Source organism: Leguminivora glycinivorella, chromosome 22 (genome assembly GCF_023078275.1).
Source record: "Leguminivora glycinivorella isolate SPB_JAAS2020 chromosome 22, LegGlyc_1.1, whole genome shotgun sequence".
Lineage (NCBI taxonomy): Eukaryota > Metazoa > Arthropoda > Insecta > Lepidoptera > Tortricidae > Leguminivora > Leguminivora glycinivorella.
This window is the reverse complement of record NC_062992.1, coordinates 12,241,306-12,264,737: the sequence shown is the minus strand read 5'-3', so window position 1 is coordinate 12,264,737 and position 23,432 is coordinate 12,241,306. Positions and strand designations below refer to the sequence as shown.

Genomic DNA, 23,432 nt, shown 5'->3' with positions numbered 1-23,432 from the left:
TTTTTCGTTATTATTAAATAGGTGTATGTATTAGTTGTCAGAGCGGACCCCAGGCTCCCATGTGCCGTGGCAAATGCCGGGATAACGCAAGGAGAATGATGATGATGATTAAATAGGTGTATCTATAAATAAGACGGATTTACACCTTCTTACTTACCACATTTGTGACGTTATAGCAATAAGCGAACGAGCGCAGGAAAGCGGCACTTCAAGCGCAGCGAGAGCTCTAAAAAACGCACTTTCGGTCATTTCTCAGTGGTTTTATTACTGTAATCGAATTGAAGACATATTTGCGACGGATTTATGTGATTTTACGCTTTTTACGGGTATGTCTATAAGGCTGTAGTCACACTAGATAGTGTTTCTACATCTACATCGATACTTTTTTTTTTATTGATTGAAAACAAAGATTACAGTTATACAGTTTCTAGTTTTTTCGCCAAACTTACGTTTAACGACGAAATAAAGCACTCATTTTCAAACTTAGTACCTTAAATTATATTAAAAGACTTATTCTAGTGTTAATACATAATAATATCTTATCAACTACTAATGGCGCTTTTCATTAACGCTTTAAAAACCTGAATTAGCCAAAAAATCACTTGTCCTTATCTACTGTCCTAATATCGTCGATTTCAGACGATTTATGGTATGTCCGAGACCGAGAGACATCGCTTTTGATGACTAAAGAGACCTATGCGAGAACGACATATTTTGCCACATAGCTGACAAGGGAAGCTTGCAACCGATTGCGACGTTTCGCTATGGTGTCTTCTTTCCCTTTTGTCAGCAAGTGCCGCAAACGCTCACGAAACGAAACGCTCGTAGATATCTCTCTTTCGCTCTTGCGTAGGTATTAGCGCGATAGAGCTACCTTTCGCGGCGTTTCGTTTTCGTTGCGCGTCGCAGAAATCTGGCTCTATCGCAGGTAGTCTGGCTCTATCGCGCCAATACGTAAGAGCGAAAGAGATATATATCTACGAGCGTTTCGTTTCGTGAGCGTTTGTGCAATTCGGCTACGCGCCCAGCAGGGCAATCATGGTCGCGCGATAAATGATAAAGCATCAGGCCGTCCCTATCGTATTTGTAAGTGCGATAGGGACGGCCCGATGGCTCATTTATCACGCGACCATAATTGTATGCCAGGAGCCCGTTTCTCGAAAGGTACAAGCCTTGTATTACAAGTGTGTTTCCATGACAACCCATACGATTTGACAGTTCGCGCACTTGTAATACAAGACTTGTACCTTTCGAGAAACGGGCCCCAGGTCTCATCGACGAACTTGCGACCATCTCCAACGCACTTTCGCCACTCCGTCCGCTTCTCCGCAAGCTTCTCCCAGTTTTGGTAGTCGATTTTAAAGGCTGTCCCTCCTATCTACATCGATATGAGCAGTGTAATCGATTGAAGCCCTTGAGCACGCCATTTTTACCGACTTGATTACCAAATATCGTCATTACATCAATTAATTTAAAAGAAAACCTCAACAATCATTTCATTCATAATGGAAAACCGCAAGAAAATCCGTTTAGTAGATTTAAACTTTATGGCGAACACACACACAGACATACGCGGCGGGAGACTTTGTTTTATAAGATGTATAGTCAACCAATTGGAAGATTGGGACCCTAGGCCACTGTAGAACTATGTCATAGTGACGTTATAAATCAGATTGTAAGAAATCTCTTACTGCTTGTCATTTCGACATGGTTGTAGAGTGGCCTAAGTAGGGTTGCAAATAGAAAAAAAAAAACAAATATTTTTTTCAGAATTATGAAAAAAAACCGAGCAACATGGTTTTTTTTCTAAATATGATTTTTTTTTCAGATGAACAAATAATTAGACAATAACGGTTTTTCGTGAGTTGTAACGTGTTTCAATAACAATAAAATTAATTTTAATTCCATTAACATTCAGTATACAAACGTTTATTGGGGAATCCCCGATGCGGTGGTGTTGCCAATAATAAATAGTAATAACTACCAACTACAGATTTAGTAAATGTTTAAAATGTTACTTTTATAAGACCAGAAATTAAAGTTATTAGATTAAATTATTAACTGCTTTGCAAAATTTCAGATTTCGTACTTTAGAAAAAAAACATACTCCAGAAAAAAACCGTTTTTTTTCATGTTTTTTTTTCAAGTCAGAAAAAAAACCGTTTTTTTTGCAACCCTAGGCCTAGGGTTCTAATTGGTTGACTGTACGCATAGGCACAGTGTTAGTGATGTAATGTAACCTATAAACTATCATTAAACAGTACAAACAACAAATACAGAACAAATACGCCATAATTTTCTTAAAGTAGTCGTCCTCGTCCTAAACCTTCGAGTTTTTCCTTCCTCAAGCCTGTTGAGTACACAGCCTTATTCCTTATCACATTAGGCCTTGAACACACCTTGAATTAATTGCGTGATAAGAGAGCCGAATTAGCAAAGTGTCCTTTTATGATGTCATCACTGAATTACTCATCAGGGTTCCTAGCCAAGAGGACACTTGTTGTATGCCGTAGTATCATCACAGTATAATAAAGAGTACTATCGTACAGTATGGCCACTCCCGGTCCCCGGTGAAATTGCCGCCCACGTGCTCTCGGTTAGGTACTTCACAGTAACCGCCTGTCAAAAACGCGACCCGTCGACGTGTCATCCATACTATAATATTATAAATGGGAAAGTGTGTGTGTCTGTTTGTCCGTCTTTCACGGCAAAACGGAGCGACGAAATGTCGTAACACAAGTGATAAACTTAGGTATTGGCTGGGCGCGAAATAGGTGGTGGGGGAACCACAAATCGATCGAATCCTCGCTGTCACTTTTTACAGCGAAATTTACGTATCCGTGCATTTAAAGTAAAAATAAATAAATATGCGTCACGATACTTGCCACGTAGTTAACTGTACGAACACTGAGAAAAATAGTGATCACAAATTTTATAAATATTTACAAGTAAACTAACTTACTTTTAAAACAACATACTTTTAAGATAGACAAAAATTTTGCATTATTACAGGCATAAATAATCGTCTCCAATATAGGTATATGAAAATTACGAAATGCGTTATTACCTAAAATGGGTGAGATTTAAAAAGTGAATGTTATTATCGAGACTATAAATTTATATGATCGAATTAAACATTACGCTATTTCATTAAAAATTATTTCACATCAGAAAAAGGTACTTACGATTCAGGATTTTTCCAGTCCGAAGAATTATCACTATTTTACATCACACGTGAACACATTTGCGCCCACACACACATACATTGTTTTTAGCGAACCGCTTTCCCGGTTACATAATCCTAGGTACTCGTATTATCACATCACTGGATTTCACACTTTTCACGAAATACTATCTTGATTTGACCACCTCATGGAATCATCATCAGGCCTTTGATTTCACTTATACCTATCCTTAAATTACATGACAAACCAAAATAATAGACAAACCTTTATATTATTGTTTTACCTATTTTATAAGCTTAAATTATTTAATAATGGTTTATATATATTTTTAATATATTCCTTGCGTGTTAGAAAATCAAAAGGCACTGACATTGACAAAAATATTTTTGATAGCCATAAAAACTTAAATCAGTAGTCTTTGGATGTAGTACTTATCTATTTTTTCCTCTATGATTTGCCTTAAACCTTCATGTTTACGTTTATGTCGTAGTTGATTAACATGTCATAAAAATTGACACATGTAAATATTTTCCATTTATATTATTTCCATTAAGTTGTTATTGTTTTCCATTTATTTCCTCGGAACAACATACTTAATTGTATTCTTATAACTGTGAAGAAAATTTATGTGTAAGTAGCAAATTAACTATCTACCTACTGAAAGACGACACAGGAGGGGTCAATTCTCCATACAAACGCTCTCGACTGTTTCCTCCCTAGTATTTGAAAACGGTGATTCTCAAGACGTGGGCGAATTCTAATTACCACGACTCATTTGTTTTCAGTGGAATTTCAGTTCTAATGCTAATTTATCAGAATTTAAATTCCACTGAAAAATTGAAAATAGAAGCGTCGGCGGTGATCTTGGACACAGCGCGGATAGACCGACGGTTCGTTTCTCTGCAGCCCTAACCACCGGCAGCTTGGGCCCTGCCCCGCTGCTGGCGGCACCCTAAGCACCCCTCAGTTAGGTTTTTTATAATATGAAAATAAATACTGAGAATAATACAATAAATAATACAAAATTCTTTATCATAAATCATTTATTTGCTTACCATGGTACGTACAGGTGTTACAATAAAATAATTTTAATATGAGCACATGACACCCTGTGAAGGGTATGGCATAAATTCTTGGATGGAGTAGTAGGCTTTATCTATTAATAATGCTTGCAGCTTTGAAGTAAAGACGTTCAATTTTAGATCTGGATTGCTCGAAAGTATGGACCTTTTCTGTATAGTTCTAAAATGGGTTCGGGAGGGATGAGTTTGTTATTACGACGTTCGCTTTTACAGAAATTGAATAATTGGGTGTTCTTTCTAACAAATATCGATATTTCCAGTAAGTAGAGGGAGGGTAGAGTTAGAATTTGAAGGCTTTTGAAATATGGTTTGCAGCTGTCTGGGTGTTTAATGTTGGCAAGGATTCGAACACATTTTTTTTGAGCTACGAACAGATCATGCACATCACTGCTATGCCCCCATAGGATAATGCCATATCGTAATCGGGCTTGCGCATAAGAATGGTATGCTGATAAGGCGCACTCGGTGTGGGTGTTGGTCTTTAAAATGTATAGGGCAAAAATAAAAGAAGACAGTTTAGATTCGTCAGACATAGGTGATGATGGTTGGTACTCTTTATTATACTGTGGTAGCAGTGTCTAGTCAGCAACTTGGCGAATTTTTACTGACCTACAGACACGCTAGAAATTAAAAAATCCTCATACACATGCTCATGAATGCATTGCACGCTCTGTTTAGTCGAGGTTCAGTTCAAGGCTACAATTATTTAATGAATGTGTTTAATGTGCCGTGTAATTAGAGAAATTCAGTTAACATTAATTGTTAAGTTATGAGCCTTTCGTTGTGGCAGAGACAGTGAAATATAGGACTGATGCGGAAGGTGCGTGTTTAGTTAAATTGCCATTACTGTCGAGATTAAAGCCTCCGCCACACATAAATGATAGCGGTGCGCCGGACGAACGCTGGCGTTCCGCTCACAATCCGCGCGCATTCCGCTTGCAATCCGCGCTCGTTAGTTCCCGCCGGCGTCCCGGGCGCAACGCCAGCGTTCGTCCGGCGCACCGCTATCATTGCGCCCCGCTAACGCTCCGCCTACGCTCTTAAAAGGCGCATGTTTGCCGAGCTTTAAGGGTGCCTTCCCAGCAGAGATGCGTTACGTGAATGTGTTTGATGTCCACCAATCAGGTTAGTGGATCCGCTTGGATTAGCGGTGGTGGGAACGGATTGCTGGATATCAAATATATTCCCGTAGCGCATTTCTGGTCGTAAGGCACCATTATCTTATACCTTTAAACGAGCATTCTTGTATATTTATTCATTCATTTATATACAGAGTGGGGCCTGTAACAAAGGCGAAGAATTGAACTCTAGGCTATTCTCCTTATACTGATCAATATTTGTTCGGCGACTTTTAAAAATAACTTGTATTTTGATTTTTATCACCCTTGAAAGTTTTTTCTAAGAGGTAATGTATTGCGAATTCTGTTAAGTCTAAAGTGTGACAGACAACGTCAATGACAACAATAATGGCGTACATTGAAGCTAATATTTATTTTGTATGAAAAATTAAAAATTTAAAGACTTCATAATTTTTAAAAGTCACTGAACAAATGTTGATCAGTATAAGGAGAATAGCCTACAGTCCAATTCTTCGCCTTTGTTACAGGCCCCACTCTGTATATCAGCGAAATCGTTAGAGCGATTTCCGAGATCGGCGGTATATTTCGGCGGCGATTTCGCTGAAATTTGTTATATTATGGGGGTTTTCGGGGGTGAATAATCGATCTAGCTTAGCCTTAGATCCCGGAAAACGTGAATCAAAGTAATTTTGGTGTGGAAAAAAGTAAACACACCTTGGCTAGTAAGTAACTTAGATTTTCCATAATAAGTGACCAATTTTCATTGCTTTTCACATACTCTGAATTATCTCTGTTATCTGATTGTTTACCGATTAAAGAAGGATCTAGACGCCTTTATGGAAAAGTTATAACCTACTCAGGTTATCTTCACTTATCGTGTATATAAATATATAGGTTACACAGATTAACAAGTACACGGTGTACTGTTTAGTGAATTACTCAACTTTACTAATAGTGCGAGATCCGGCACATGACAGTCTAAACTCATCTGTTATCTTTTATCTAATTTAAACTAATATTAAAATGTATACTTCTGGGGTTGTATGTTTTCTTCAATGTCAAATATTTCTTGCGCCAAAAAGTCTCAAAAGATGAAGTACTTCTCAAAAATGTAACGATGATAATATATTGTAATCTTTACTCTTTGTTCTTCCATGCAATCTATTTTGTATTATAACCTAACCACGAAATTCAAATATTGAAAAAACCCCCAACACAGTGGACCGATTTTCATGAAACATGGCTAAGAAAACTCCCGACTAGGCCGTTTTCACATTATCCGATCCGATATCGAATGTCGGAAGGATTTCAATGGAAAAAATCCAAGATGGCGCCTGTAATGTATGGGAGACATCCGATATCGGATCGGATAATGTGAAAACGCACTAACTCCGCTTTCAAACAAAAAAAGTAAATCTAAATCGGTTCATCCCTTCGGGAGCTACGATGCCACAGACAGACACACACACAGACAGACATACAGACAGACAGACAGAGATGTCAAACACCCCGTCGTTTTTGCGCTGGGGGTTAAAAATGAAGTTTCTTAGCCGTTTATATTTGAGATACGCACAGTTTTGTGTAGGTAGAGGTAACTCTCAGAAAATTTTAATTATGACGAAGTATCTTAGTCTATATTTTCTTCTATCACTTGTTTAGCACGACTTATACGAATGTCAAGTAGGAAATAATATCGTATGAAACCAATGAAAGATGACATTAGAAATATCTCATTCGGATCTTAGACTATAAGATAATAATCGCAAAATAAACAAAGTGTTTGAAGAATGACATCAACCTTTAACAAATAAACACAGTATGTTTAACAATAAACATTGTACTGATACGAGATACTACGGACGTCAACTAGTATAGTAAATTGTAAATCACAGATGTCATATAAACCATAGATCAAGCAAACGTGTCTAGGTACTTAGCGTGTCAAATGAACTCAGTGAAATCCACTGAGTTGTCCGTCTTTAATCGCAGCTTGCAGCTTTCGGGCGTCAATTTTTGTAAGTTGAAGTCAACAAAAACATTAAAAATGCCTCGTTACATGATATTTAATTGCAACAACATAAAACTTATCAACACTCAAGGGCCTGAGACATATTTAAAATCACAGGCAAGTAACAACTTCAGTACAAAATCTGACACGCTCGGCCGCCATACAAATAAATGAACTCGTTTCTTCTATCTAAATCTAATTCTGTGAAAATACCGGTTGAAAACGGTGAATTGCCTATTATTTTCAGTGACAATTTTCTGAATTCGAACGCCGTGAGACTCAAAAATCGGCCCCCAGGAGGGCGATTTTTGAATTTCGCATACGGGATTTTGTTTTGTCACTAAAATACCGGTTGAAAACGGTGACTTGCTTATTATTTTCCGTGACAATTTTCTGAATTCGAACGCGTGAGACTCAAAAATCGGCCCGCAGATGGTGGTGCTACACTTTATTGCACTAGTGCGCAAAGGATGTTATGTGTCTATATCGAAACTTCAAAGGGCCATAGGTACTAAAACATCGTACAATACACGTGCGAAGAGTAAATTCATGACCTCTCGATTTAAAACACTCGGTCGTGTTTTACTTTATCTTTGCGCACTAGTGCGAGCAAAAAGCACCATCTAAACTGACCATTACGATACAAGTGCGGATAAAAGGAAGTTCGAAACGAGGCCATAAATTAAAACATAATCGAAGGGTCATTGTACAACGTTTTTCAGTAGATGTCACTCTGAAGTTTCGACCTGACAAAAAATAACCCACTTCTCGCACTAGTGCGATAAAAAAGCACCATCTGTACTGAAAAGTAACGTTATTCACCGTCAATATTACCTTGTTGAACAGGCAACGGCGAAGTGCTACTGTCAATTATCACGGTGGTTAAACAGGCTATCATGACTCCTCATTGCATTACATAGTAAGGATATTAGATACGAGCATAAAAGCTTTCTCTGTTACATACATATATACATACAATCACGCCTGTATCCCACAAAGGGGTACGCAGAGCACATGAAACCACTAAAGCCTCAGGGCCACCCCTGGCAAATAAGGGGTTAAAAGAAAACGAAACTGTGGCATTGCAGTGACAGGTTGCCAGCCTCTCGCCTACACCACAATTTAACCCATATCCCATAGTCGGCTTGTACGACACCCACGGGAAGAAAGGGGGTGGTGAAATTCTTAACCCGTCACCACACCGGCACATACATTCTCTGTTACATTGTCAATAAAAACACATTTTCTTTGTTCACAGGTCACCACTAAAAGAAAACAGTGAAACTAAACAGTCTACGTCTTAAATTAAACTTGAAATAACAGCGAAAACTCAGCGTAACAGTGAAAAAACAACAGTGAAGTGATATCACAAGTGAACCCCAAAGAAAAACCCGTGCAGTGAGTGATACATAGGGAGTCTCGCGAGTGACATAAGTGATAGCGTGTCTCGTGAGTGAAAGTAAGTGAGATATAGCGAGGCCGAACCGCGAGTCCTGCTATAGTGAGTGAAAAAAAGCGAGTGAACTTGGCCGAACCGCGAGTCCTGCTATAGTGAGTGAATAATAGCGAGTAACCTTGGCCGAACCGTGAGTCCTGCTATAGCAGGGAGTGTGTACCGTGTGAGTGTATGATGAGTGGCGAGTATGGGTGACCTGACCAATCTGACCATGCATAGGACGTGCGTGAGGGTCAGCTCTGCTGATGACGAGTCAAGGGATGAGGTGGATCATGATCTGCCAAAGAAGAACCCTTTTATTCGGGTAAGTTTTTATATTATTTTTAACTAAAGATTGTGGACTGAACTAGCAGTTTGAATTGGCTAGTTTCCTACACTTAAAATAAAATATTTTATGCAGTGTACGAAATAAAGTACCACATAATTAGAAGAAAAATATGGACAGTAGTTATGTTTTAAACATAATTTCGATTTAATAAGTCAACAAGAAAGATATAAAGCGAGGTATTCCCGATGAACTACAGTATGGGGTTCTTCAAAAAAGGTGTAGGTAACAAGTTTCTAATGGGTCGGCAACGCGCATGTGACACCCCTTGAGTTACAGGCGTCCATAGATTACGGTGACCGCTTTCCATCAGGCGGACCGTATACCTGTTTGCCACCGAAGTGGTATAAAAAAAATAAAGTAACTGAATTGACCGTGACATCACTCCTCAGTGTTTCATAGGCCCTCTGAAGTTTGGACCTAGTGCCGTAGCCGAATGGCATTTAGAATAGAATAGAATAGAATAGAATAAATTTTATTCATAAACACACAAAAGAGAAAAATATTACAAATAGGAACACATAAAAACGAGAAGGTGCAACGAAATGGTTTAACCTCAGCATATTGCTGGCGACTTCCAGCGCTGATCTTCCGGTTAAACCATTCGGTGAAAAACAATCACGACAGGTAACATGAACAAAATTATAGAAAACAACATATTACACACAAAAAAGAAAGATATTACATGCTTTTTTAAAAACTATAACTACTACTGAACGAATTATTTACAATGTGTTGAATTGTTACATTTATGCGACGCGAAACGAAAACGAAACTTCTTTACTTTCTTTTAAAGTAAAACTAAAACGTTATCTTCTTTCTAAGCTAAAGTCAATGTCAGGGTGATTGAAGTTTTGTAATTTTTATAGCTTTCATCTGCATAGTTTCCAAATTGTTATTTAACTTGATTGTAGTACAAAATTCTTAAAATAAATATAAAACAAGAATAGCCACTTAACTTGTCCTTTCTCTTAATAGACTAATCGTCATAATTAATTGTTAGCGTCAAAAATCTTGTGAAGTACATATATGTATAAAATATAGGTATATAACCCTATATGTAGTAATTATAAATAGCTACGTGCAACTACGCTCCCTACAGGTGTTCACGGAAGACCAGCGTCGGGTACTACTCCAGTAGGACCGGGCATTATGCTGAGTGTTCACCTTTTTCAGTGTAATTACCTACAGTGTACATGTTAGTTATAAGTCTTCTTTTTAGGGTTCCGTAGCCAAAATGGCAAAAACGGAACCCTTATAGTTTCGTCATGTCCGTCTGTCCGTCTGTCCGTCTGTCCGTCTGTCCGTCTGTCACAGCCGATTTACTCGGAAACTATAAGTACTACAGTGATGAAATTTGATGGGAATATGTGTTGTATGAACCGCTACAAAATTATGACACTAAATAGTAAAAAAAAGAATTGGGGGTGGGGCCCCCATACATGTAACTGAGGGATGAAAATTTTTTTTTCGATGTACATACCCGTGTGGGGTATCAATGGAAAGGTCTTTTAAAATGATATAAAGTTTTCTAAAAAACATTTTTCTTAAAGTGAACGGTTTTTGAGATATCAGCTCTCAAAGTCGTAAAAAGTATGTCCCCCCCCCTCTATTTTTATAACTACGGGGTATAAAATTCTAAAAAAAATAGAGGTGATGCATGCTAATTAACTCTTTCAACGATTTTTGGTTTGATCAAAGTATCTCTTATAGTTTTTGAGATAGGTTGATTTAACTGTAATTTTTATTTGCTGCTACGGAACCCTTTGTGCGCGAGCCCGACTCGCACTTGGCCGGTTTTTTTTCATCTCATTGTGTATGCATTGTATAACTGTGTTTTTATACTGAAATAAATTATATTCTATTCTATTCTATTCTAAACGCAGCGAAAGGTAGTCTGGCTCTGTCGCGCCAATACGTTTCGTTTCGTGAACGTTTGTGCCATTCGGCTACGTATCCTGACAAGAATTGAACCACTTTGCGGGCAAAAGCATGCATGGTGCTTTACCATCTGTACTGATAACCACTAAATTACACACAACATACATACATACAATCACGCCTGCATCCCACAAAGGGGTAGGCAGAGCACATGAAACTACTGAAGCTGCAGGGCCACTCTTGGCAAATAAGGGGTTGAAAGAAAACGAAACTGTGGCATTGCAGTGACAGGCCTCTCGCCTACACCACAATTTAACCCATATCCCATAGTCGCCTTCTACGACACCCACGGGAAGAAAGGGGGTGGTGAAATTCTTAACCCGTCGCCACACAGGCAAAAAATTAAAATATTAAAAAAACCCCCGTGCGCGACATAGTAGACCGATTTTCATGAAACATGGCTAAGAACACTCCCGACTAACTCAGCTTTCAGGCAAAAAAACTAAATCTAAATCGGTTCATCCGTTCGGGAACTACGATGCCACAGACAGACACACACACACACAGACAGACAGACAAACAAACAGACAAACAGACAGACAGACAGACAGACAGACAGACAGACAGACAGACAGACCGTCGTTTTTGCGTCGGGGGTTAAAAATAGATTAACTTATTTATTCTACGTATTTCAAATAGCTCTGTGTGTAAAACCGTTATACACGATCTCGTGTAAATATGTATGTTGCTCTGTATGTCAACAAAAACCGAAGTGGAGCGTTGGCAATGATATCTGTCGCAATTCCATTCATGTGAAACGTATTGTTTTGGAGTTGACGGCGTTTCGCAGAAGTTTGCTTGTTTGGGTGATAGGTACATTATTAGAAATATCGTCACTACTTTAAAAAAAACTTGTATCTTCGTCTGTCAATGAAAAGAAAACTGTAGTATGTATGGAATGCATATGCGTTTTAACTTTGAAGAGCAGCGTGAGATACGAGATTTTTTCAAAGTAGTGACGATATTAAGGTACTCTGAGTAGCAAACAAAATACCTTTTAAAGATACGAGTATTACTCATTACTCGTATTTGTTAACGGGCATTTTCGCGAGAAGAGATAAAAAAACTTTTTTTTCTCTAATAGGTTTTACCTAACGTTTTACCTACTCAGAATCAGGAGCCCTTTCGATCCTACTAGGTGAAGAAAAGCGTTCCAAATTAAATTATTCAAACTCTTTATACAGGGGTTACAAAGTAGAAAGTATGCAAAATAATAGAAAATGTTGTGACCATTTTTTGTCCCTTTTTTGTCCTAGTTCGGAAGGGCTCGTGATTTTGAGTAGGAAAAACATAAAATCCACCTACCTTAGACGAAATATTTTTCTCTCTCTGAACTCGTTTTGTGTGTGTGTGTGTGTGTGTGGTGTCTCTAATCTTGAGTCTTGAATAAATCTATGTTTTTCTTATCCCAAATGACTTTACTCAAATGAAAAACACTTCTAGCTTACGGAAAAGTACGTTTTACTCACACTTTCAAAGCAAGATCTTTAATTAAAAATACCTGTTTTTTCCTCAACCAGTCGTACTTATAATTATACGCATTCTTACTAAATACTTGAGTGCTGGTCCTTCGCCGATATACTAGGTAAAAATACTTGTCAATACTAGTTAACATGAGTACTAAATTACGCAATTATTATTTATTAGGAATACTTAGAGTAATTATCGTTTTCTTGGAATCATGATTGAAGTAATTTAAAATCAAATTATGAAAATGGGTTAAGATTGTAAGTATCTTGGTATTTATTGTGACGTGTAATATGTAACAATATTATAAATAAATGAGTATGAGTATGAGTATGAGTATATAAAATACAAGTTGTAGCCTTGTGTGTTGTTGCCCGTGTGGTGACGGGTTAAGAACTTCACCACCCCCTATCTTCCCGTGGGTGTCGTAGAAGTCGACTGTGGGATTTGGGTTAAAATTGTGGCGTAGGCGAGAGGCTGGCAACCTGTCACTGCAATGTCACAATTTTCGTTTTCTTTTAACCCCTTAATTGCCAAGAGTGGCACTGAGACTTTAGTACTTAGTTTCATGTGCTTTGCTTACCCCTTTATGGGATACAGGCGTGATTGTATGTATGTATGTATGTACAAGTTGTAAATAAAATCGATCAGTAGCGTAGTTTTTATTGAAATTTCTTACTATTTGTAAGTAACGTCTTTAACGCAGTCGGGGCTCATCCTCAAATACCTATGCCTACACGACCGACTGTTAAAGTAAGCTTTGAGAAAATACCTAATCATAAGAAAAAATACCCGAAGTAAAAGGTAAATAAATAACAAGTGGCGTACTAGAACAGAGGTCTATGCTCAGCAGCGGGCGATAAAGGGCTGATATGATGATGATGATGATGATTTAAATAACATTAAGTAAGTACTACACCACACCGAGTGGCTAGCGCTGTAGGACAGTTACTGATTTGACAGGACATTATGCAACTTACCTACTGACAAAATCGTCGCCCTTGACAAATTACTAGTTGCACAGGATATGATACAAAAGACTGACAAAATACTTCCTTCTTATAATACTCTATACTAGAGATGGGCCGAATATTCGGTAAATATTCGGTATTCGGCATATTCGGCAAGATTTTCAATGTTCGTATTCGGCCGAATAATTCGGTTGCTTTGCCGAATATTTACCGAATAAACAAAGTAAAAAAATAATGAAGATCTTATTACGTATTCCTTTGGATAATAAGCTCCTATTTTAGTAGCTTTCTAAGAAACTACTAGAAAGAGATAATTGCCTATGCGTCAAAATACAAATACAAAGTTGGAAAAACCGTAGATTAGGAGTTGAGAAGAGTTTAGAGTTGTTTTAACTAAGTTTTAGTTAAATTCACTAAATCATAATAACATATGTAGTTCTAGTAACATATGTAACCATTATCAATCATTTAATAGTTTTTTCTTAACATCCGCTTTCTAAATATGGCGTAACCGAATATTCGGCCGAATGTTCGGTTCGGTAAGAGCTGAACCGAATGTTCGGCCGAATATTCGTATTCGGCAAAGTCCATATTCGGCCCATCTCTACTCTATACTCTCTATACATAGATACTAAAGATAACTAGCTCTGATATAAAGCTTAAACTATTGTAATGTTGGCAAGGTACTCAGAAGCCCTTTAGTTACCAGCCACACAGGATATTATGCAAATGACTGACGAAATCGTCACACTTAAGAAAAATGTTTGCAAGTAATAATACCCAGTATTTATACTAAGTCAATACAATGCTACGTAACATACCGAGACGGTTATGAATTATGATATGAGGCAAACATCTGACAAAATCGTTCCTCAATATACTACAAGTAAATATAGGTAACCAGTATGTATACTAAGTAAATACGTAACAGCGCTTTAGTACTGGACATACAGGATATGATGCAAACTGACAAAATCAACTCTCAAAATACTCACAAGTAAAAATACCCAGTATTTATACTAAGTAAATACTACGCAATAGCCCTTTAGTACTGGTTATACAGGAAAATTGCGACAGACGGACAAATTTGTTGAAACCACTCTCACTGGCTTAACTAGTTGTGTGCGCGGTTTCACTTGTGCAGGAACTGCCGCTCCTTAGTTTTTAAAACTGGCCAAGAACGTATCGGTCCATGACCAGTTTAGTTTTCCGTAGGCTCTAAGATCCGGGAAAATTGTAACGAAAACTCACGAAACGCTCACGAAACGAAACGCTCGTAGATATCTATCTCTATCGCTCTTGTGTATTAGCACGTACGACAGAGCCAGACTACCTTTCGCGGCGTTTCCTTTTTGTTTCGCGTAGAAATGCCATTCAGCTACGGTACCTGAGTCGACGCTCGGAGTTTTTACGAAAGCGACTGCCATCTGACCTTCCAACCCGAAGAGTAATAACTAGGCCTTATTGGAATTAGCCCGGTTTCCTCACGATGTTCTCCTTCACAGAAAAGCGACTGGCAAATATCAAATGATATTTCGCACATAAGTTCCGAAAAACTCATTGGTACGAGCCGGGGTTCGAACCCGCGACCGCCGGATTGAAAGTCGCACGCTCTTACCACTAGGCCACCAGCCCTTTTTTTCAGTTATACATATAAATAGCTTCAATTGTTTGACATGTACGCCGCCCGCCCCGCCCCTCTGCACGCCTAAGGGACCGGCCACATCTAAGAGACGCATATGTCCTGAGACTCCTGAGGTGCGGAACGGACGTCCGCGCCACGTCGCCTGAATGTAATTCAAAAAACGTCTCCTCAGTACATTTTGTATAGGAAGGACGTAAGACGCGCCCCCAGGCGGCGCGGCGCGCGCCACGCCACCGCCACGCCGCCTGGGGGCGCGTCTTACGTCCTTCCTATACAAAATGTACTGAGGAGACGTTTTTTGAATTACATTCAGGCGGCGTGGCGGAGACGACCGTTGTGCGCCCCGAGACACGCTACGCTTAAGTGGGAACGCTGCCTAAAAAATGTAAAGAAAAGTGAAGAATTCGTTTTAATAACATACCTCCAAAAATGGCCGCCTCCGTAACTAAGGGTTACGGTTAATACGCGAGAAAACCACATAAACAGTACCAAATTAACAAAAAACAGGGAAAGTGACAAGGGAGACAAAATAATGGGATATTTCGTAAACAAGCCATTGTATGGGCTCATCACAACAAGAGACCAGTTGGAAGTAAAGACTGTACACCTGCCGGCCTAGCCAAAGGCCAAAGTAATAATAGTTGACGCTACGTGACGATCGCAATTCGCACCGCAACGCAGTCTGGCTCTGTGGCGCCCATACAGAAGAGCGATAGGGAATCTAGCCAGCCACTATACGCTTACGATTACAAATTACAAATTACAAATCATTTATTCAGTAAATAGGCCACAGGGGCACTTTTACACGTCAATATACAAGTTGAATTGCAATTACAATTGATAATACTAATTCTAAGTTCTAACTAAAGTATTACGCTACTGCACTGATTAGAGATATATAAGGTCTCCAAACGTCGATATTCAACTAAAAACTACACATAATAATATTGAAAAGTACAAATACAAAAAAAAAGGTCTAAAATTACTTTAGAGATGCAAATGACTCTAAATGTAACAACTAAAGATAACATGTACAGAGTGTAACAAAAATGGTGGTGATCCGTTTAAGGGCGTACTCAGTATCGTATTCTTATCAGGAAAAAGTAGAAGAAAATTTTTTTTTCGCTAAAAAAATTTTCACTTTTGTATGAGCCGGGCCGCGCGAATCGGGTGAATCTCCATACAAAGATAAAAAAAATTTTTGCGAAAAAAATTTTTATCCTACTTTTTCCTGATGAGAATACGATACTGAATACGCCCTTAAACGGATCACCACCATTTTTGTTACACCCTGTATACTTAATCTAATTATCCTTAGAGATGTATAGGGTCTCCAAGACTCAAAATCGTATAGGTAATCAAAATATTAACTAAAAGAAAAGAAACAAACGAGAACCGAACAAAGTGTCCTAATGAAATATAAATCAGAATGAATGTTACTTATTAGGTATAATAACCCTGTAAGCTTAAACAGACCGGTCTTCACAGACAGATCGATTCTTACAAAGCGTAGGCGATTGTCTCGTTACGCGTTGGCTACGTATCCTGTATTATGACCACGAAGGTGACAAAGTGACTGACAGCCATGGATTGATAAATTTCACATATAAATATTATAGAATAAATAAATATTATAGGACATTCTTACACAGATTGACTGAGGCCCACGGTAAGCTCAAGAAGGCTTGTGTTGTGGGTACTCAGACAACGATATATTTAATATATAAATACTTATATACATAGAAAACATCCATGACTCAGGAACAAATATCTGTGCTCGTCACACAAATAAATGCCCTTACCGGGATTCGAACCCGGGACCGCGGCGCAGCAGGCAGGGTCACTACCGACTGCGCCAGACCGGTCGTCAAGTACATATAAGTAACCCCATTCATAAAGAGCGTGCGCAGACAGAGAGCGGTCTGGAGTTCTGCGTTCCGCGTTCAGAGTTCTGCGTTCTTTAGAATGTACCGAGTCTGTAGCAACAACGCACACAGCGGGCAGTCTGCCCGCGGCGGTCAAAGCGGAACGCCGCGTTCTAGCGTTCTTTTCCCGCCGAGACAGAGAACGCCGGAACGCGGGGATGTCTGAGGTTGCAAACACAGAAAAAATTATGAATTTGTTAGGAAAAGGAAGGATTTCTGAGGTCGAATAGTACACGACGAAATGCTGTTATGTTTATTTTATCCTTAATAAATAATTACAATGCCCTAAAAATATAGCCAGTCTTTATTTTTCTCAATTTCATGAAACTATTCATCGACATGCGAATAAAAATATCGAATCGCTGTTCATCTGTAAGGAGAATTTAATACTTAGGTGGAATTTTTGAGCAATAATTCTTCATAGGAAAACGAACTTTCTAGTGACATGTTGCATGTACAAAGACACAAACGAAACTAGAACGCTAGAATTTGAACGCCGCCTGTGTGCGTTGGAGCTTTTAAGCGGTCAACGGTCACCAGAACGCGGAACTCTGACAGAACGCAGACCGCTCTCTGTCTGCGCACGCCCAAAAAAGTTGAAATGAAATTAATGAAATGAAATGAAATTCTTTATTCTTCAATTTAGGCATTAACATAATGCTCTTATGAAAGTTACTAGAATGATTATTCAAAAAAATTATCCTTTTCTCACAAATAAATACATAAGTCAACATGGCAGATAATTTGACAAACAATTATTAGCTTATCTTATACTTTTAAACGAGCAATTCTTGTATATTTATTTATTTATTTATTTATATATATATTTATTTACACTGACGATCTCGGAAACCGCTCTAACGATTTCGCAGAAATTTGTTATGTGGGGGTTTTTGGGGGTGAAAAATCGGTCTAACTTGTAACACTTCAGAGGTTACGCATCTCCATAGTTTCTAACGTATTAAGCTGCAAGTAGATGGATGGATAAATGGAAAACGTAATGCAGTATAAATTCCCAACACTGAGCCCTAGAATGGAGTTTAAAGTATAAAAACATACCGGTAAAATTCTGATGCCGGAACTGATGCACTAGTTTGCTATTTTACACATATTTCGTAGCCATATGGCCCTGCAATTTTAAGCTGTACTTCCCTTGTATTACACCACACAGTTTTAATCTCATTTGGTTTAGTATTCACTCACTTTTCGTAATAAATTCACTTTGTTTTGGAGACCCTGCGTGGGTTAGATGTGTTCTGTCACTTCTGACAGTTTGACGTTTATAAACTGGTTGGGGAAGATTTGAGTCACATAAATACCCGTTCAATGAAAGTTTTTTTTTCTTGTCGGAGAAAATCTGATTTCATTTTCATTAAGATAAATTAACATTATAACATGTAAAGTAATTCTAGGATATTGGTTTGCAATAAAATTTAGCTAATAGTTTGGTTTTGTTTTTCTTCTGCGGCGTTAGTCGTGTTCTCATTTGTCTATGATATGGTCATTAGCAAAGGTGACTATTTGCATTACGGGGTTGAAGATTCGTTTAATGTAAGTTAATTTCTTCTTTCCATACAAAAATACTTAGAATTTTAAAATGAGGGGTATGTTGTTATTTGTCTTAATTTTTGGTGAAAGTTTTCACAATCTAATATTTCCTTTTCTTTGGTTGGATACGTGGCTAAGGTCTCGGGCCACCATTGAAATATTGTCATTGCCTGAAGTGAATCGTAGCTGACAGCATGTGAAATTTTGAGATAGTTAATATCCCAGGCAATCTATTCATTCCGGGGTATGTTTTAGTGTTCAAAGAGTGCTTTGTTTTCTTTATTGTGTGGTCTTCACGTATTAATTAATATTTTGTTCTTTTAGCCGAGCCCGTTAAACTCGATTAACCTAAAAATGTAAGCCGCCCTTACAAAGAAAAGTAAACAGCCAGTTTATTTCGGTGAGTTTTGGTAATAAAACAAGTGTTGCTCGGAGGTTATTCCTTCATGTTCTTTGTCCAGAACACCGTTTCTTATTATTTTGTATTACCTTTCCAGCCTTCAATCTTCCCATCGCTGCCACGTGAGAACGTGACGGTGACATCCAGAGGAAAATAAGGAAAACACCCAGCCTTTCTGGTAAGTGGTTTTATCTCTGTTACACCAAAAACCCCTAAAAGCAACCCCGCGATTAAAAATATAGAATTAATTAAAACAACAAGTTACCGATTTCCAAAATTATCTCACCTGGTTATTTTGTTTGTCCACCAGGGTGTTTTTATCCGGGTATATGTTCCACATATTCTCCTGCTACTATCCTGGTATTATGTCCTGAACTGGAGTTAGCAGTTTGCTGCCAAAACTACTCGTGAGAGAAACCGCCCAAGTTTGTGAAACGGATTAATACCTAGGATATTTTACATTTATAACTTAGCATTTTTAATTAAGGATATCCATCCAGGAATAAGACCAATATAATTTTGTGGAGCGATATAAATATATATTTCCTTTAATAAAACTTAAATTAAATACTTCCACCTCCGTTAGACTGTACGTTGGTGATAGAAAATAAGAACTTAGTGAAGGTTGTTTTTACAATAAATTAGTTAAATTAGTTATAGTTGTTTCTTTCAATTGCGATCATTCGTTAGCTAAAAGAGTGAGGAAAGGGGCGCTCTAAAAACTTAAATTTGTTCTTTAGTACTTTCGTCAACAAGTTTCAATATAAATACCTACCTCATTCTTTGCTCCCAGGCGAACGATATCCCATGACCCTGCTCGAGTTCTTTAAATTAGCTGAGGCATAAATAAAACGGGTGTCCGAACTTATCCACATAGAAATAAAGTTATTATCCGAACTTACCCCAACCTATGTGCATAGGTGAAAGACATTGTTACATGTTTCTAGGGACCCCTCTGTGGTGCCGAACATTATAAGTGGCGTTCCCAACGTTGAGCCTTAGGGAGAATATCGCAATTGAAAAAATAATAGAATTTATTACTTTAGTATTAGTGAAGGCGAATATCTGGCTGTACTGGCTGTATTATCTGCTGTATTGGCGAACATTTGTTGGCTATTTACAATTATTATTATTGACAAATTTAAGCTTAGAAACTTAAAATATTCTGTGTTACTTGTCATAAAACTTAAAAAAAAAAAAAATTTTTTAAGCTTATAAACTTAAACAATTAGAAGTGTAACTCCTTATATATAGAGGTTGTATATCATACAAAATAATTTTGGAAATCTTTTCTTAATTCGGACATTTCGATAAAAGTATACCATACTTTAAAAACAAAATGGATTTCATAAAAGCAGGTTGCAAAATAACGCATTTACACAAAGATGAAATCACACACGAGTTGGCGATTCGTAGGCTTCCAGTAAATCCAGTTTCCAGAAGGACCAGTTTGTGTCAGGCGTTAAAAGAAACAGCCGAGCTTGCTCGAAAGGGTAGTTTGAAATTTCAAGACCTTGTCGTCAACGATCCAGTGGGAGAAATCAAGCTGTGTCAGGATAAGATTCAGGAAATTGAACGCGAAGCATCTGATGATATTTCGGCAGTCGCTAAGGATAGGTTACTTTCGCGTTGCAAGTACTTAATATGTCGTCTCTCTCGGTTGGATCAAAATCTTGAGGAAGTTCAGCTACTGAAAGGAACAGTATCTACTATTATGGAACGGTTGCTGGGAGATGACTCGTCGGCCTCTTCTGAATCTGGCGGAGAAGATCCTGCGTCTGCTGTAGGTGACCGAATTGTCCGAGAAGTGGTATATAAACCGGAAAAGACTTTTAATATAAATTCCTTGAACCTGAAATTCAAAGGCGATACTTGCGTTCGCTCTTTTTTGTCGCGGTTGGAGGAACTACGCGTTGCTCGTAGGATTTCCGAGAACCGAATTTATAGGGGTTTCCCCGAGATTCTTGAGGGACCGGCGTTGTCATGGTTTCGATCTCAGCGTACAGACTTGTTGTCCTATCGGGAGGTAGTATTCGCTTTAAGGGAAGAGTTTGATATTCCAGATTTGGATCATCTTCTTTTACAAGAGATTAGAAACCGGACACAGGCTAAGTCCGAGACTATCGTGTATTTTGTCTCCACGATGCTGGGAATGTACGACCGTCTGAGCCGTCAGGTTCCTGAAGAGGATAAGCTGGACACGCTGATGCGTAATATTAGGCCGGAGTTTTCGAAGGATTTGGCTCTTCATGATGTCAGGTCCATTAAACAACTGAAAGACTTGTGTAGGAGGATTGAATTGGCTCAAGTTAAGGCAAAGCAGTTTCATGAACCGCTGTTATCAAAGAAATCGGGGTCGTCATCCCTAGGTACTGAGGAAAATAAGGGTGAGACTAGAAATAGGTTTGGTTCTGCTCGTACTTCTAACATGTCTAAGACTTTTGTCGCTGCTGTAGGGCAGACCTCTTCCGGAAGGAATGACCTTTTCTGTTTTCGTTGCGGGAAAACCAATCATCCTACTAGGGCGTGTAGATCTTCTAGGGAAACTGTGTGTTTTAAATGTGGTGCGAAGGGAGTTCGTACCCCTGAGTGCCCAAAATGTAACCCGGTTCCAAAAAACTGAATAACTTTGTCTCTTCTAAAAAGAAAACATCCCTCCTATCCACTCCTGTACAAGTAGAAGAGACAATTCATTTTAATCCTCCACAGGGTGATAATCGACTTTACTTGCCTTTGAAAGTATTTGACTTAACAGTGAGAGCATTATTAGACTCAGGATCATCGGTTAGCCTTTTGGGTCGCGGTAGCCAGTCCATTTTCGAATCGGTAGGCATCCCAGTACAGGAACGCGACAAACCTCTTTCTTTGAGGGTGGCCGATGGCCATCCACTCTTAATTACTCATTACATGATGATACCTATAAACTTCAAAGGTGAATTAAAATTAATACATTTTGACATTCAACCGAATATTAAAAATCGGATGATTCTTGGCCTCAACTTTTGGCGTGCTTATGATTTAATTCCGGAAAAAATTAAAGATGTAGTAGAAACTTTTAATGATGGACGCGTCTCTTGCAGTGCTACTTTACCCAGCGCGTCGGGATTAAATGATTATAACAATTTGACTCACGACCAAAAGAATCGTTTAGAAAAGGCTAAAAAATTGTATGAACAAATTGATACTGACAAGGTAGGATTGGGAAAAACCCACCTCATAGAACATGTTATAGACACGGGTAATGCACACCCGATTAAACAAAAATATTACCGTCTTAGTCCGGATAAGCTTGCGGCTTTGGAAAAGGAGGTAGACCGTATGCTTAAAGAAGGAATAGTAGAACCTTCTCACTCACCCTGGAATTCTCCTGTAGTAATGGTCGAGAAGCCCAATGGGGATATGAGACTCTGTCTAGATAGTAGAAAGGTTAACTCCGTTTCCAAGTCCGACGCCTACCCAGTACCCTATGTTCACTATATTCTCGATAATTTGCGTGATGCGAAATATCTCACTTCTCTTGATTTAAGTGCAGCGTATCATCAGATTCCGTTGAGTGAAAGCTCGAAAGAAAAGACTAGCTTTACAGTGCCCGGAAAGGGATTATTTCATTACAATAGAATGTGTTTTGGCCTTGTAGGTGCCTCAGCCACCATGCAAAGGTTAATGGATAACTTATTTACAGCGGAATTTGACAATAAAGTATTTTGTTACATAGATGATATAATTATATGTACATCCGATTTTGACGAACACATACGTTTAATAGAAGCTGTTTTTGAAAAACTCAAAGCAGCAAATCTTACCATTAATATGAAGAAATCTTTATTCTGTAGGTCTGAGCTAAAATACTTAGGATATCTGGTAGATAAATATGGCCTTCGTACAGATCCTTCTAAAGTAGATGTAATTGTAAATTTTCCCATACCCAAGGACTCAAAGAGTGTCAAAAGCTTCCTTGGTATGTGTGGTTGGTACCGAAGGTTTATAAATAATTTTGCTAAAGTCGCTCGACCTTTATCTCGATTAACGAGTAAAAAAGTACCTTTTGTTTGGTCAGAGGAAGTTAATAACTCTTTTAATTTATTAAAATCTGCTCTTATCTCTGCACCTATACTAAAGTGCCCTGATTTCAACGAAAGTTTTTATATTCACTGTGACGCATCCTCGTATGCCATTGGTGCCGTCTTAACTCAACGGTATGACAACCTAGATCATCCAATTGCTTACTCCAGCCGTACTCTTAATAAACCAGAGACTAATTATTCGGCAACTGAACGCGAGTTGTTGGCCGTAATTTATGGTTTAGAGCAGTACCGAGCCTATGTAGAAGGTAGGAAATGTTATATCGTGACGGATCACGTTTCGTTGAAATGGTTTCATAATTTAAAAATCCCTCTGGT

The 23,432-nt window shown here is 38.3% G+C and overlaps 1 protein-coding gene and 1 long non-coding RNA gene across 4 annotated transcripts in view; both read left to right on the top strand.

Annotated features, from left to right (window-relative positions):
• LOC125237797 (rhophilin-2-B) overlaps nucleotides 1–23,432 on the top strand; it is a 212,781-nt gene that overhangs the window by 43,996 nt on the left and 145,353 nt on the right. For 2 of the 3 annotated variants that reach the window (XM_048144986.1, XM_048144983.1), the window contains exon 2: nucleotides 8,613–9,114. In XM_048144986.1, coding sequence (XP_048000943.1) covers nucleotides 8,998–9,114 — 117 coding nt within the window. In that variant the 5' untranslated portion in view covers nucleotides 8,613–8,997. Of the gene's footprint in view, nucleotides 1–8,612; nucleotides 9,115–23,432 lie in introns of those variants that run through there. The other variant, XM_048144985.1, reaches the window with a different exon arrangement.
• LOC125237798 lies at nucleotides 18,008–19,687 on the top strand. The gene is made up of 2 exons (XR_007178375.1): nucleotides 18,008–18,876; nucleotides 18,957–19,687. It is a non-coding gene; the product is annotated as an uncharacterized LOC125237798 (long non-coding RNA).